The sequence below is a fragment of the Lactuca serriola genome, chromosome 3 (genome assembly GCF_051521515.1).
Source record: "Lactuca serriola cultivar US96UC23 chromosome 3, Lser_US96UC23_V15, whole genome shotgun sequence".
NCBI lineage: Eukaryota > Viridiplantae > Streptophyta > Magnoliopsida > Asterales > Asteraceae > Lactuca > Lactuca serriola.
The window spans coordinates 256121030-256137023 of record NC_136410.1 but is presented as its reverse complement, the minus strand read 5'-3'; the positions used below and the strand labels follow the sequence as shown (position 1 = coordinate 256137023).

The 15994-nt window shown below is 33.8% G+C and overlaps 1 protein-coding gene and 1 non-coding gene across 2 annotated transcripts; both read left to right on the top strand.

Moving 5' to 3' along the window:
* Positions 1 to 692: 692 nt before the first annotated feature.
* Positions 693 to 5159, top strand: ARP9 (actin-related protein 9). Its single transcript, XM_079032158.1, has 18 exons — positions 693 to 823; positions 939 to 1011; positions 1300 to 1418; positions 1520 to 1579; positions 1646 to 1711; positions 1806 to 2093; positions 2197 to 2317; positions 2432 to 2496; positions 2579 to 2668; positions 2778 to 2828; positions 3103 to 3234; positions 3323 to 3412; positions 3872 to 3942; positions 4029 to 4248; positions 4366 to 4415; positions 4497 to 4542; positions 4640 to 4690; positions 4919 to 5159. Exons 1-18 carry the CDS (start codon positions 821 to 823, stop codon positions 5060 to 5062), a joined length of 1740 nt encoding a protein of 579 aa, XP_078888284.1. The 5' UTR covers positions 693 to 820; the 3' UTR covers positions 5063 to 5159.
* A 241-nt stretch (positions 5160 to 5400) lies between these two features.
* Positions 5401 to 5528, top strand: LOC145096506 (U11 spliceosomal RNA). The gene has a single exon (XR_013703911.1). It is a non-coding gene; the product is annotated as a U11 spliceosomal RNA (small nuclear RNA).
* The last annotated feature ends 10466 nt before the right edge of the window (positions 5529 to 15994 follow it).

Here is a 15994-nt window from a genome sequence, read left to right as displayed (position 1 = left end):
GATGTCCGCGAGCGCGAGACTTCGTCAGGGCAGCTACGCTGGGAGTAGCTTGGTCTAGCAGTTTGCCTTGAAGAACCTTTAGCGTGGTTGAGTACAACTCCTGGCCCATGCTAAGGGACATGTTATCAGGGTGCAGAATGAGTTTTCAAATCTAAATTTAAGACAAGTTTGATTGAACTTGTGAACGATTAATGAAGTTTTTCTTGTGCATTAGGGTAAGGCACAAGTCAGGACACATACAATATTTAAATGATGACATAGGAGATGTGTTATGTAACAAATTTAATTGTGAGTTCTAATGTCCGATGATGGATTTTCAACGAAGATCCAAACAGTTTTCTAATTAGGTGTTTTGACAAAGTTGTAAGAGTGGAACAAAAAATCATTGTTGTAAGAATGAAACAAAATCATTGGTTTTTTGATGAATGTCCAAACAGATTTCAAAACAGTCAATACCGATTTTAAATTATTGAAAAGACAACATTTCATTATACTTATCAAACCCGACTCATAAAAATGATCAATCATGTAAGAAAGACTTTATGATATATATGTAACAAACATCTATTTTAGTTTTTAAAACCATTTTAATCAAATAAAAATCTACTATTTTAGATTACAATGGGAAGTTAAAAAGAAAAGAAAAAAAAAACCTTCACCAGAATATTTATTTAGTTTAAATATTTTATATAGTTTGTCACCATGTTAACCAGATGGAGGTTCAACGATTCGGAAGAACTTCCTATAACATTCCCTTTACTAACCCAGATTGCTACTGATAAGAACAAGCGGCACTGGTATACTCTAATTGCAGTCCTCCATGGTAAAAGGAAGAACACGCCCTTTTCTATCATCTTTTTCTTCTTCTTCTTCTTCTTCTTCTTCGTTACTCATTATCTGTTCCAATTCTTAAATTTTCAATTTCAATTCCTATGCAGGATTACTCCAAATCAGTAATCCCTTCACACCTCCTCGCCGACCGTGGCTCTAATCTAGTTGTCATCAATCCAGGTAATTACCTTTCTAAACCATAATCTGTACGTATTTCCGTAAGATTTTTATGATTTTTTCTGTAATCATCAACACTGATACTTTCTATTAATCTATTCACTCTTGGCACTTGTCCAAAGCGGTTCAACTTTCTCGCCCAAACTAAAATTTGACTCCAATCCCGCTATTGATTTATGCCCAATTCATCAATGGAAGGGATTTTCTTTCGTCTTTGAAAAAACTTCATTATAACACTTTAGTTTCTCATCTTCTACCCAAAATATACGAAAATTTTGCTTTTTATTCTAGGGTCTGGAAATGTACGAATTGGATTAGCTCAACAGGATGCCCCATTCAGTATTCCTCATTGCATTGCTCGTCGTACTACAGGATCTAATCAATCACCCAGAAGAAACGTGCAAGATCAGGTTAGATTTTGTACTCCTAGGGTTCTTAAACTTAATACCTATATTCTATTATCCATCATTGTCTTTCCAGTTAATTTCTTGTGATGTGATGAACTTACCAGATGCTTAATTCTCAAGTTACAACATCCCAACATGCAGAGAGGGAGAAAGCCTATGACATTGTAAGTTTTTTTTATTCATTTATAAATCTATGTTCATGTTTTTTGAAGATGTTTCTCTTGTTGTAGATAGCATCCTTATTAAAGATACCATTTCTTGATGAAGAAGTAGTAAACAACTCTTACTCACGAAAGGTAACACTTCCTTACTATTTGATAAGATTCTACACATTATTATCAATATAATCAATCTAATTTTTTTTTTATTATATATTTTTATTATCTTTAGACTGGTCGTGTTGATGTATTATCTCAACAAAACAGTAAGAAAGAGAGTGCCTTGACATGGACTGATGTATCCCAGAAAATTACCGATTTGCCCTTGCCAGAAAGTTCATTAGAGAAGAATGAGCTTCTAGAAGGTGAGAAGCAGGAGCCAGAATCAAGTGAGTGCAGGTACAGGGAGTTTGTGTGTGGTGAAGAAGCTATGAGAATATCTCCTACTGAACCTTATTGCTTAAGGCGTCCTATACGTAGAGGACATTTTAATATTTCTCAACATTACTCCATGCAACAGGTACTCAGAAGGGTATTTTGGTCATTTAGTAAAAAAAAAGATTTGGAATTTTTAGTTTTTGTTAATTTCCATCTGTTTTTTTTAAAAAAAATTTGTTTTATAGGTAGTTGAAGACATAGAAGCTATTTGGGATTGGATATTGATTGAAAAACTACATATTCCTCAAAGTGAAAGAAACATGTATTGTGCTCTTATTGTAGTACCTGAAACATTTGACAATCGAGGTAATCATGTTTTTAATCTTTTATATTTTCTTTTTATTGATTTATGATTATGATTTAAAGTTTTAAACAACAAAAACTACAATTTAACTCTTATTTTGGTTTATATTTTTTCAGAAATCAAGGAAATATTATCTATTGTATTACGAGACTTGCGATTCAGCTCAGCTGTAGTCCACCAGGTAATTTTTTATTTTTTTTATTTTTTAGTTTTTGTTAAAAACTTAAAAAATAATACCAATTTTCTTTAACTTATTAATTCAGGAAGGTCTTGCTGCAGTGTTTGGAAATGGATTATCAACAGCATGTGTTGTGAATATTGGTGCTCAGGTCACATCAGTTATTTGTGTTGAGGTGCAAAAAAAATTTAATTTTTTTTGTAGAATTTAATAATTTGCATAATTTGGAACTCAAAAGAAATTTAATTATTTGACTTTCAATTTTTATTTATTGTTGTTGTCAGGATGGAGTTGCTCTCCCTCATACACAGATCACATTACGTTTTGGTGGAGAGGTTTGAAATTTTGAATTCTATTTTCAGATATAATTAATATATTACAAAAACAGTCCCTGTAGTTTTATGATATTAACCATGTTTAGTCCAAAAATAAAACTTTTTCAGTTTAGGTCCTTATTTCAATGTTTCATGTATTGTTAAATCTAACTGATCAAATGTTTTTTTTTTTTTTGCCCTTGGACCAAATCTGAAAAAAAAACGGATACCACAGGGACCAAATCTGTAATTTATCTGAATGTGAGTGGCTTAAGTGTAAATATAACATTTTCAGGATGTATCAAGATGTCTTTTGTGGACTCAGAGGCACCATCAAACATGGCCACCAGTTCGCACAGATCCTCTTACAAAGCCGATAGATTTATTAATGCTGAACAGACTCAAAGAATCTTATTGCCAAATATATGTGAGAGATCATTTAAAATAAATAATTATTTTAAAAAATTAATAATAGTTCACTTTCTAATTTTATAAAACGGTGAAAATTACAAAAGGAGGGTGAGGTTGAAGCTGTTGGGGTGGTTCATTCATATGAAGACGGCTTGCCACCTGGATCTCATAAAACAAGGCTCACCGCTCTTAATGTACGGAACCTTTTTTTTTTATCTGTTTGTTGTACTGTGTTTGACATGCATTGGACTCTGACTGATACTGATGTCAACGAGACAAAATTACAAATTTCTTGTCTCGTCCAGAAAGGTGGGACATGGACTCGCTCTCGATCTTTCGTCTGTGCAAAAGACGTAATCGCCCTTCTCATCCTCACCGTCGAGAATAGCCCTAGAAAGCCTTCTAGGGCTAGTTTTAACGAGGACGAAGAGGGCATTCACGTCTTTTGTACAAACGAGAGATCAGAGCGAGTCCATTTCCTATCTTTTTGGATGAGACAAAAAATTGTAATTTTGTCTGATTGACATCAATATCAGTTCTAGTCCAATGCATGCCAAACACAATATAAGTCTCTGTTCTGTATTACTGTAAACGATAAAGTTAGTTATTATTTATTTATTTATTAATTATGTATAATAATATAATAATAATAGGTGGCGCCAATGGGACTTTTCTATCCAACACTTTTGGTTCCAGATGTTTATCCACCTCCACCTCGTTCATGGTGAGTGTTAACTTTGTATCCATTTTGTAGTGAAAAAATGATTTGATTTAATATTATTATTTATTTTTGTTGTTGTTGTTGTGTAGGTTTAAAGATTATGAGGATATGTTAGAGGACACGTGGCATATCTCAGATGGATCATATCCAGGTGTGAATAATCCGTTACAGATGTGGGATAATTATCCGTATTCATCAAACCAACAGAAAAAAGAAGATAATATTGGGCTTGCAGAAGCAATTTCAAAGAGTATTCTTTCAACAGGGCGTATAGATCTTCAAAGAAAGTTGTTTTGTAGCATGCAATTAGTGAGTTCTATTCCCAATTGTAATTTTGGAGCAATTTTGTATGTTAATTTAATGAGCTTAGAAAAAAAAAATTGTATTTTTAAATTTTAACCAATGAGATGTTTTTTAATATTGTAGATTGGTGGAGTGGCTTTGACAACTGGTCTTATTTCTGCTGTAGAGGAGAGGTTTGGAGTTATTACTTTCTATTTTCAAAACTTCAATTACTTTACTAGATTAAAAATATAAGAGATGTATTTATTTTGCAGAGTTTTACATGCGATTCCCTCAAATGAAGCAATTGATACCGTTGAGGTTATTATTATTATTATTTTTTAATTCTAATAGAGAAAATTAGCCAAAAGGTTTTACATTTATTTTTTCTTATGCAAAATTTGTGTTTCTTGAATAGGTCCTACAATCAAGAACCAATCCGTCCTTTGTTGCATGGCGAGGCGGAGCTGTAAGTCAAAACTCCACCTTTCTATTTTCGATGATGAGGGTATTTATGTCTTTTTCACCGACAAGAGATTGAAAACAAGTCCACATCCCGTTTCTTTTAATGGGATAAAAAGTTACTAGTTTTGTCCTATTACTATCGGTCTGTGTCCACTGTCCTAGTCCAATGCATATCAAACACAGTACAAAGGTTATCATGTTCTGTATAAATGCTTACACTTATTTTATGTAGATATTGGGGGTGATCGATTTCGTTCGAGATGCTTGGATACATCGAGAAGATTGGATTCAAAATGGGATTCATATAGGCGGAGTCAGAAAATACAAAGATTCTTATTATCTACAAGCACAACCAATGTGTTACATTAATTCCTAGAATTTGAAACGTGTTTGTGTTTGTGTTTGTGTTTGTGTTTGTGTTATTACTTATTAACCTCTTCATTTTATTATATACTAATTTCATATTACAATGAGGATTTTGTTATTCAAGTTTCATATTCCTAAATCCTAACTTGTAAAATCCTAAAATCACTATCAAACTTCGAATATAAAAATGTTTTCTTTTGGTTGTTTGTCTCGCATCGACTAGAAGGTTATAATTTTCCATATTTGATGGTTTGTAATTTTGGGGTGATTGTCCCACATCGAGTGGAAGATGAAAGTTTGGTAGGTGGAGGAGAGTATAAGAAGGGGGAAGGTGTAACTTTTAAAAACTAAAAGGGTCGGTTGGCTAAATATGCCACGCTTACCTATTAATGGTGAGTGCCGTATGGATATCAAGACATATGGCCGACATAATTTGTGGAAACTCATAGGGTTGGCTCCCTTTGGCCGACCCTCCATATTTTAAGTGAAATCATTTTTTGTTATTTTGTAAAATATATAATAAAATCATAATATTAATTTCGTTCGTAAGGTACACAAATTGTGACTATAATATGAGACGCCACGTTAACTTTTTTTTTTTTTTTATAGTTTTTTTTATTTCTTACGTTGATTTAAGATTAGATATAATATTAAATGCAAAGAAAATCAACAAAATAACCTATTCGTAACATAAAAAGAAGCATTTTATCCTATCTCTCTAAGTAACATACAAATAAACATTCTTGTTACATTCTAAAACCATAACAAGACCACTATTTTTGATAGCCATCAAGGGGACCCACGTTCTTAAACGGGTCAGGTTCACCTTTTAGTCTACTAGGTGCATCCATATAGAAGTCTCAGGTGCATCCCACTTTAGTCTACTAGGCGATGTGGATACTTTTGGATAGATATATTTATGCACGATTTAATAGTCATTTTCAAAAAACCAAACATACGTGTTAACTTCATATAATCATAAGCCAACCTGCTCCCACCAATCTCAAGCTCGCTCCCTCAAACATCCCGTAGCAAACCTCACATTTGACCCCTCAGGGCAGAAGCTCGTCATCTGGACACACTCAATGTCATCTATCCAATGCCCAGCTGCAATGAGGTGCTTCACCCCAAAGGAATCTGGTGCCCCACATCCCTTAAAATCCTTGAAGGAGAGAGTGCGGGCCCCAGACTGGCTAGCGGCCAGATCGGCCCTAAAGATTCGAAGGCGATCCTCCATTAGCTCGATGATACCCTTCTTGATCGACCCAAACATCATCGAGGTCGCATCAAGGATGACTCTAGTAACCTCAGATGCAATGAACTCGCGTAGCCTCTCATCAATCGGTTTTGTGCTCATGCCCGAACCAAATCCCGATCCTGAACCCTTTGCCCCATGACGTGTCACCATCATACTGAAACATAACCACATAAACAATTAGCAAATACACGAGAAATTTCACACTCTCGAGTTCCCTAGATTCATCATGGTCTTCCTAGTCTTTGGGTATAAATCTTGTGCTTTTAGTAGTACGGACCTAATAATACCTTCCACACCTATTTATACCCTCCTCAAGGACTACCCCGACTCCTCCAAGCCACTCTTCGTAACTAGTACATTCCTCATACTATAAGGCATCCTACACACTAATGCATATCTTAAAGTTTTCCTAGGACTCCCTTCCTTACCCCTCTCTGCTATCAGCTGCAGAATGAACTTCCATTGATACCACCTAACTACTACATAAACACAGTTACATACTACCGGTACTAGATAATTATTTGAATGACAGTCCCCAAACTACAACGATTGGACTCAAACAAGAGCTACGCAATATAGTTACACCTATCCTTCTAAAATTATCCAATCACAATAATATGTAACCTAACGCATTCATCCACTAGTTAGTTAGTACCAATAGTATTACCTGAAGCTCAAAGCATGAAACATTCGAGCATCAGGCAATTCAACTCAAAACATAACCTATACATGCCATCCTATCAAGTAATTGATCTGATACCAACATACGAATCTATAAGCTCATACAAATAGGCACATAAAGGCATCTCATCTATCATTTTATCATGCAATTCTGAGTAGATCCTTAGCCTCTAATCTAGCATGCAATTCTCATATCTTAACATAAAACATATAACATGTATGAGTATTTTGGAAAGACTTGCTTGAGCCGGCTGATTGCACGGATCACACCCATTTTTCTTTTATTAAAATCCTTTGATTAAAAATGTTTCTTTTTATGGAAAAATATACCAAACCCTCTATTTGACTCCAGGTACACCTGAGAGTATGCCCAAATCCCTCAAACCAAGGCTCTGATACCAAATTGTAATATCCCAAAAATACAAATATTTTTTTTTAAAATTCATTCAAACAGAGGATACTCATATCGAAACAGTCAGAAGTGTATCTCATAGCAACACATTATCAGAATACAAATTCCCAAACCCTCAAAATGTAGAAAACATAGGGTGATGAAGTGCGATAATGTCGGGTCATTCCCCTTCGAACTGGAAGTACCTGAAACATAAACTGAAAACCAAAAGCATAAATCCCCCCCCCCTCCAAAAAAAAGAAAAAAAACATACCATATAATCACACATTCAAGCACATCTGGGTGCTTGCAATCCCCTTCGGTCTATTTCAACCGAATACAATCAAGCATATCTAGGTGTTTGCAGTCCCCTTCGGCCTATTTCAACTGGATACATTCAAGCATATCTGGGTGCCTGAAATCTCATTCGGTCTATTTTAATCGGATACAGTCATATGGGTGCTTGCAATCCCCTTCGGTTTCAATCGGATACCGGTTGTATTTTACCCCTACCGATACCACATAATCTCATAACAAAAGAATCACAAAGATATCAAACAATTACAAGCACAACAAACAATTGTCACGAAGACAATCATCATACTACAAACATAACTTAGTGGGCCGACATTAGTGCTCTCGACCCATATATAAAATGAAGGAAACTCACCTCTCGATTGATAATCAACTACTGCTGCTCACACTATCAGCTACATCGGTGCTACTCTACCCTAGATAATCATGCAAGACAAACCTTAAGTCTACCCTCCAAAACCAAGAGTTAAAGTCAACTCTGATCAAAAGTCAATGTCTAGGGTCAAATGTCAACTTTCCCCTTAGTCCACTCTCACATCGTGACCACTAAGGTTCACGTCGTGAGGATGGACTCGACCTGGACCTACTCAACGAGTCAACTCATTTTCACTTATCCAACAGGATCCTCAGATCGGGACAACCATCTTGCTCACGTCGTGAGATTCCATTTTTTACGTCGTGAGATTGGTTCTGACTAACTTTGAGCATTAAGTTATTAATCCTTTAAGACATACCTTGGGACTTTCTAAAACACCTTCCTTGACCCTAAGGACCATAAAAATCGTAGCTTTTCAGTCATGCATGTCCAATTGATGACTTAGACACTAACTAGGTCAAAAGAAATGTATTAAGATCAAGACTCAAGCTTGGAGTCCAAAACTTGCACTAAAACTCATATCCAAGGACTCACATATAGAAGATGTATTAATAATCCATAAAGTTGCCAACTTTATGGATCTCATGCATGTTAAACAACCCAACCATGCAAAGAAAGGTTCCAAAGCTTAGATCTAGCATGCTTAAGGCAAAAAGATAAGAGCTTCATGACTTACAAATGTTCCAAATCCAAGTGGTATACGCTAGATTGCCAAAATGAAACACCACAAGAGCCTTCTTCTACTTCAAAGAACCAAAAACCTCCAAGTAAGCTCTTCAATATCACCGATAATGGCCAAAGGTCTCAATGAGGTCGAATTTAAGGTTTTCAAGGGGCTAGAGAGTGAAAGGGGCTGAGGATGGGCGGCCTAAGCCCTCTAATTCCTTTAAATACTAAAAAATTAGGGTTTTGGGTCATCAGGCCTGGCTCACATCGAGAGACCTTATGGCTCACGTCGTGAAGTTTGAAAATGTGGGTCAAATAGTCAATGGTCACTCTCACACCGTGACCACTATAGCTCACATCGTGAGCCCCCTTAAAAAATGCAATTAATTGAGAATTTAAGTACCTTAAGGTTTCAAATGTTACATTCATATTCTTATTCTCTACAAATATCACGCTGAAAATTGAAAACGATGCATTGAAAACGAAATCAACCTCAAACGGATAAAAATCGGTAATCGATTCCTCAAATTTAGTCATTATCCTATGTCAGTCAGGTAAATTGTTTCTCAAATTTTGATTATTTAGGATTTGAAGGTTTGATTTTGACTTTGGATTGGACTACCAAATGGAAAATGAGGTTATTATGGGGCATGACATTGGGTGGAGAATCATTGTTTCCTCTCGTCTGATTTATGAACCCTAATCCTCTAGTAAGCACTCGGTTTCATGCTTTTCCTTACCACTAAAATTAATCAAAGGAGCAGACATCTTGTCATTTCAGTGGTAAAGAAAGAACACAATTTATTAGCTATAATGCTAATTGCTTGAACTTAGACTGTAACACCCACTTATTTATTAAATAAATAAATAAATAAATGAGGGACTCGTAGCCCTAAAATAAATAATTATGTATAAAAGGATGGTCTCGAGGGGCTAATTCTAAAGATTTTAGAAGATAGGGGTTGTTTGGTAAAAGATGGGACTTAATTTGAAAGGGATTTTCGAGGTCAGGGTTTAAATGGTAACTATGGGGGTTTATTTTGAAAGAAAAGGGAAAGGAGGGACTAAAGATGGTATTATGGAAAGTAGCTAAGGGGACCGGGTATATAAACCCGTCACCCATTCTTGAACCCTAACCTTAGCGGCCTTTATCAGCCGCCATCCTCTCTTTGACCATCTCCAACCACCGTTCTCGTTCCTTCAACCAGTGAAGAAGAAGGTTGCCGATGGAAGCTGTGACGACGAGCTACCGGAAGAAACAAGCTGAGGGCTGTCGTGGTCGCTGCTCTCGGTGGCATACTGAGTCGTTTTTCCCTCTCCGTTCTCCTTCTGTTGTGATGGTCTCAGGTCCTCCGTCGCCGCCTGTGTAATATGTTGTTGCTCCGGTCACCGTTTGCCACCCGAGAGGCGGTCGAGTTCATGTCTCACGTGGGTTCAAGGGCGCTGTTGTTTTAGATTCACGGGGTGTGTTGTTGCTTGTCGGGAAACTGATAGAAACCACTGCCACCACCGTGAGGTGGTGGCTGTCATCGCCAAACCTCCGCTGCCGGCCGCCATACGCCACCAAGAAGGTGGTTGGGTCCTTTTTGCAACCAGAGCATGTGTATGTGGCTATGTTTTTCCATTGTTGGCGTGTGTGTAGTTGAAGTTCTTGGAAATGGCATCACCACAACCATAGGGTGGTGGCCGCCGCCATGAAGCACCATTGGGGTGTGTTTAATTAGATTAGTGTGTGTGCGTGTGTTAATCGGATTGGTGTTGTAAATTGTAACCAAAAATGGAATAAAAGAAATTGAAAACCACCATCTTAGGGTGGTGGCTGTCGCCTCCCGCCGCCACCGGCTGCCGTGTCGGGTGGCGGTGTGCCTTGTCTCGATTGTGTTGATCTGTTTGGAGGGTTTGAAACCCTAATGGGCCCAAGGAAGCCATAATGGGCCCAATAAGACATAATGGGCTTAATAAACCTTAATGGACCCTAATAAAACCCTAATGGGCTTAATGATATTCTAGTGGGCTTAATAGGCCCAACAAAGCCCTAATTGATCTAAAAGCCCAAGAAATTAATTAATGGACTAGTATGGGGTTGGAAACCCTAATTAGGGTTTGGAAAACCCTAATGCCATGAAACCCTAATTTGGGGGAATTAATCGGGACACACAAGAATTATTTAATAACTTGAGATATTAAATAATAAACTTTGGTAAAGATTAATCTAAGCGATAATGGACTTAATGGATTAAGTCCTTAATGGGTTAAGTAGGAAACTTAACCCTAATCATCATTTTATGTGAAACCCTAATTTCACTTGGGTTTATTGTTGGGCCTTTCTATTGGGCCTCAATGTTTGGGCTATTAAATGGACTATCCAAGATCAAGCAAATGGTCTTGAGTAATTTAATGGGCCTAGGGTAAGGCCCATGTAAGGGACTTGGGCCCAATTTGGAAAATTGGGCCATAGATGGGCCATAGTTTGGGCCTTAATGATTATATGATGTTGGGCCTTAGAATGAGACCATGCATACGCCTAGGCCCAATTTGGAAAATTGGGCCATGTGTTGGGCTTTGATTCCTAGTTGACTTTGGGCCTACGGATTGGGCCTTGGGCTTGAATAAGCCAAGCTAGGGGTAATGTAGTAATTACCCAAAGAATGTACTTATGGTTATGTATTGGGACCCAATTATTAATTGGGTGTTATTTTGGTGTTGACAGTTCGGGAATCTGTCAGCCAGCAGTTGGGGTCGAGTCTGCGGGACTTCAGCAAGTGTGGGATTGTGTTTTCAGGACTTCAGCAGTGTGAGGTGAGTTACCTTCCAGTAGCGGTGGGTCTACGGCCACAATGTCGGCCCACCAGTAGGAGTTGTATGTTAGATGATTGTCTTTGTGATATCATCTAGGTTTGCTACTACATGATATGTTATATGCTGGCATGATATGTTATATGTGATAGTAGTAGAGTTCGGTTGTTAGGACCGAAGGGTAGGTCAGGCACCCCAGATATGCCTGACAGCATGTGATGATATGTTTATATGTTGGCATGATATGTTATATGTGATAGTGGTAGTAGGAGGGGAATAGTCCCCAAGTTCGGTTGTTAGGACCGAAGGGTAGTTCGGACACCCCAGGTATGTCTGATAGTATGTTTGTGTTATGATATTTGTGATAGTAGCTGAGTGGGGGCAAAACCCGTATCTCAGAGATAGTGGAGTGTGGGCGAGGCCCGTATCTCCCAGCTAGCGGAGTGTGGGCGAGGCCCGTATCTCCTAGCTGTTTAGTATATGATTGTATATACTTGTATGTTATGGTTTAGTAGCTGAGTGTGGGCGATGCCCGTATCTCAGAGATAGTGGAGTGTGAGCGAGACCCGTATCTCCCAGCTAGCGGAGTGTGGGTGAGGCCCGTACCTCCATGAGTGTGGGCGAGACCCGTATCTCCTAGCTGTTCATTATATGATTGTATGGTATGTGGTATGATGGGGGAACTCACTAAGCTTTGTGCTTACGGTTTACAGTTTTGGTTTCAGATACTCGTTTTTAAAGGAAGGAGCCGGCTTGATTGCAGCGCATCACACTATGTTTTCCGCACAAAAGATCTTTGGGATTACACTCTGATATGGTTTTACGATAAATGCTTTGATTATTGACACTTTGATTTTGATATGAGATATGAACATGAATGTTTTATTACTGATGGTTTTATATAATAATGTATTTAAAAATGAAATTTTTAGCCTTGAATTTTGGGATGTTACATAGACAATGACCGTTTGTACTATAATCTTGAGGTTTTTAACTATGAATGGATGCAAATCATAAAACCTCATTTGCTATTTATAACTTCAATTGATTACAAGTTAAGAAGAAATCAACAAGAATGACTATAAATGGTTTCTTATTACTGTGTATGCAAACGGGAGATAACTTAGAGAAAACAAAAAAGCCTACAACTCAAAACTTTGAATGAAAACAATTGTTGTATGTCTTAATCATCTAAAATAACCAAAAGTCAAGATACTTTATAGTATTTACTTAATATGAGTTCAAACTTATCCCTTATTTATACACTAACCTTCCGAAAATAACTTGTCGCTAAAAATCCCTACATTTTGGATTACTCATACGAGTATTATGGATTTTTGGGAAATTTAAGCATCTAATAATTACTAGGCTTAATATATTTTCAGTGAATATGTGAATTAGCTAATGTCACCCACTCCAATACAAGAATTTTATATTATTTTTTACCTGTAATAGCATTGTATTTTTATTTATTTACGGATAATAACAATGTACTTACATTTGTGATATATAATGTCTCTCTCTCTCTCTCTCTCTCTCTCTCTCTCTATATATATATATATATATATATATATATATATATATATATATATATGTTGCTATTATGGATATAAAGTATTGATTGCAAGTTTCTTTTATTCCAGTAATAATTTTTGTATACTTAATAAGGAAGTTGTTGACATGGTGCACATTTGATGATGAACTAATAAATCGAATTAATCAAGGAAAAAGTATCAGAGCAAGGGAAACAACAAAGGTAAAGATGTTGAACAGGGACATTTAATATTTAATATTGTTTAGTAAACCTTTTGTATTGCTTATTTCGTTAGATTAAAATTCTTTTGAGATGTTTATACCATTTAATATTGATATAATATTTTAAATTATAAGCGATGTAATCATCTAATTTAAAATTTAAATTTTTTTTATGTATGTTTGATTGGATAAGACTATCATAATAAATGACGTTAAGGTTTTAATTAATATATTTTAAACTTTTTATAGAAATATTTATTTTTTGTAATTATATGTTAAATTTGAAGTTATACTAACTTTAGAATTTTGGTATATCTTTTAATTAATAATTCATTTAAAATTATATATATAAAATAATTGATTAATAATTATTAATTTTTACTATGAAAGCTTAATTAATTTTATAACCATGGTTCCTATGTTATAGACTAGTGTCATAATAATAGGCACGTAACAAAAATTAATATGTTTCAAATCATTGATATCGTTAAAATGTAATTTTATTTGGGTTTGAGTTTTAAAATGAGTACGTGCATTGTTATGCTCATAAATGTAGTCCATAATTAAAAAACAAGCGGAAACAAAAATAAAAAAATTAAGCATCTCAAAAGAATTGCTAGGTCACCTTAGACAACTAAAATGTAAAGAGTAAAAAGATTCAGTTTGTGTACATGATGCAATGCATTAACATGGCGTCTTTGAAGTATGCACATTAGCTTTAGTTTACTGTTTTAACATATATCTTTGTCAATTAAAAAGTAAAAATGTTAAACATGTAAAAGCTTATTAGATTATAGGTTTAAAACGGGAATAACTCGGGTTAACATATTAAATGTGATGATATAAGACCCCCCCAAAAACGTGATATGATTGATATGAATTAGTTTGAACAATTTACTATGACGTGTATTAGTTTAAAAAATATTAATTTTAGTTCCATATTATTATGATGTGCAACAGGTAACGCATTTGATAACTACATAGAAAAAGAATATCTAATATTTTGGGCAAATTTTAATAAAGTCTTAAATTTTATTTTTTGAATAAAAAAGTCCTGAGTTTTTCACCTTTTAAATAGAAAAACCCAAGAAACCGGCTGATTAATTCACTTTAGCCTTTTTTGACGTGTTCAGCAGGTCATGAGACTAAATTGTTAATTTTTTGAAAATAATGAGACCTTTTAGCAAATTTCGTCAAAATTTTTATGTAATGTATAAACATATTTTTTACACATCTATATCTACTTTTACGTATTTTTGTATTTTTTATGTTTTTATATGTATATATTTATGTATTTTTATGTATTTTAAATATATAAACGTATGTTTTTATTTATTTATATGTATTTTTTAACAATTTTACATATTTTTTATGTATTTTTATGTGTTATGTATTTATATGTATTTTTATATACTTTAACATATTTATGTATTTTTTTTTAAAGCTTTTTATATAGATGTTTATATATTTTAAGTGTCTAAACATATTTTTTTACGTGTATATATATATATATATATATATATATATATATATATATATATATATATATATATATATATATATATATATATATTAAGTATTTTACATATTTTTATGTATTTTTTAAAGTTTTTTAGATAGATGTTTTTGTGTATTTATTTATTTTAAATGTATAAACGTATTTTTTTCGTATTTATATGTATTTTTAAGTATTTTACATATTTTTTTTTGTGTATTTTTAAGTATTTTACATATTTATTTTTGCGTATTTATGTATTTTTTTAGTTTTTTTTATAAAGATGTTTATATATATTAAATGTTTAATTGTATTCTTTTTACGTAAAAAATATATAAACACGAAAAATAATACAATTAAACATTTAATATACATAAAAATACATAAACATCTACATGAGAAAACTAAAAAAAATACATAACTACGCAAAAATACATATAAATACATAATACATATAAAACACACAAAAAATATGTAAAATACTTAAGAAATGCATATAAATACGTAAAACAATACGTCTATACCTTTAAAATACATAAATATACAAAAACATCTATATAAAACACTTTAAAAAAATACATAAATACGTAATACATAAAAATATGTAAAATACTTGAAAAAATATATAAATACATAAAAAATATGTTTATACATTTAAAATACATAAACATCTATATAAAAAGCTTTAAAAAATACATAAATAAATAAAATACATAGAAATACATATAAATACATAATAAATAAAAAATAACCCATAAAAATACATAAAAAAAATATGTAAAATGGTTAAAAATACATACAAATAAGTAAAAAAATACGTTTATACATTTAAAATACATAAAAATACGCAAATATATACATATAAAAACATAAAAAATACATAAATACGTAAAAATAGATATAGATATGTAAAAAAAATATTTTTATACATTATATAGGAATTTTGATGAAATCTGCCAAAAAGTCTCAATATTTTCGAAAAATTAACAATTTGGTCCCATGACCTACTGAACAGGTCAAAAAGGGAAAAAGTGAATAAATTAACCGGCTTCTTGGGCTTTTCTATTCAAAAAATATAAAAGTCGAGACTTTTTTATTCAAAAAATAAAATTTAAGACTTTATTAAAAATTTGCCCAAAATATTGAGATTTTTCTGAAGATATCCCGTAAAAAAATAAATTAATTTTTGTTAAGAGTTTTTGCTGAAAT

What these genes read in the sequence shown, in the direction of transcription:
- ARP9 (XM_079032158.1), top strand. An exon ending in GGGAGAAAGCCTATGACATT is followed by an intron (nt 1,580 to 1,645) that starts GTAAGTTTTTTT and finishes CTCTTGTTGTAG; the next exon opens with ATAGCATCCTTATTAAAGAT. An exon ending in AATCTTATTGCCAAATATAT is followed by an intron (nt 3,235 to 3,322) that starts GTGAGAGATCAT and finishes AAATTACAAAAG; the next exon opens with GAGGGTGAGGTTGAAGCTGT.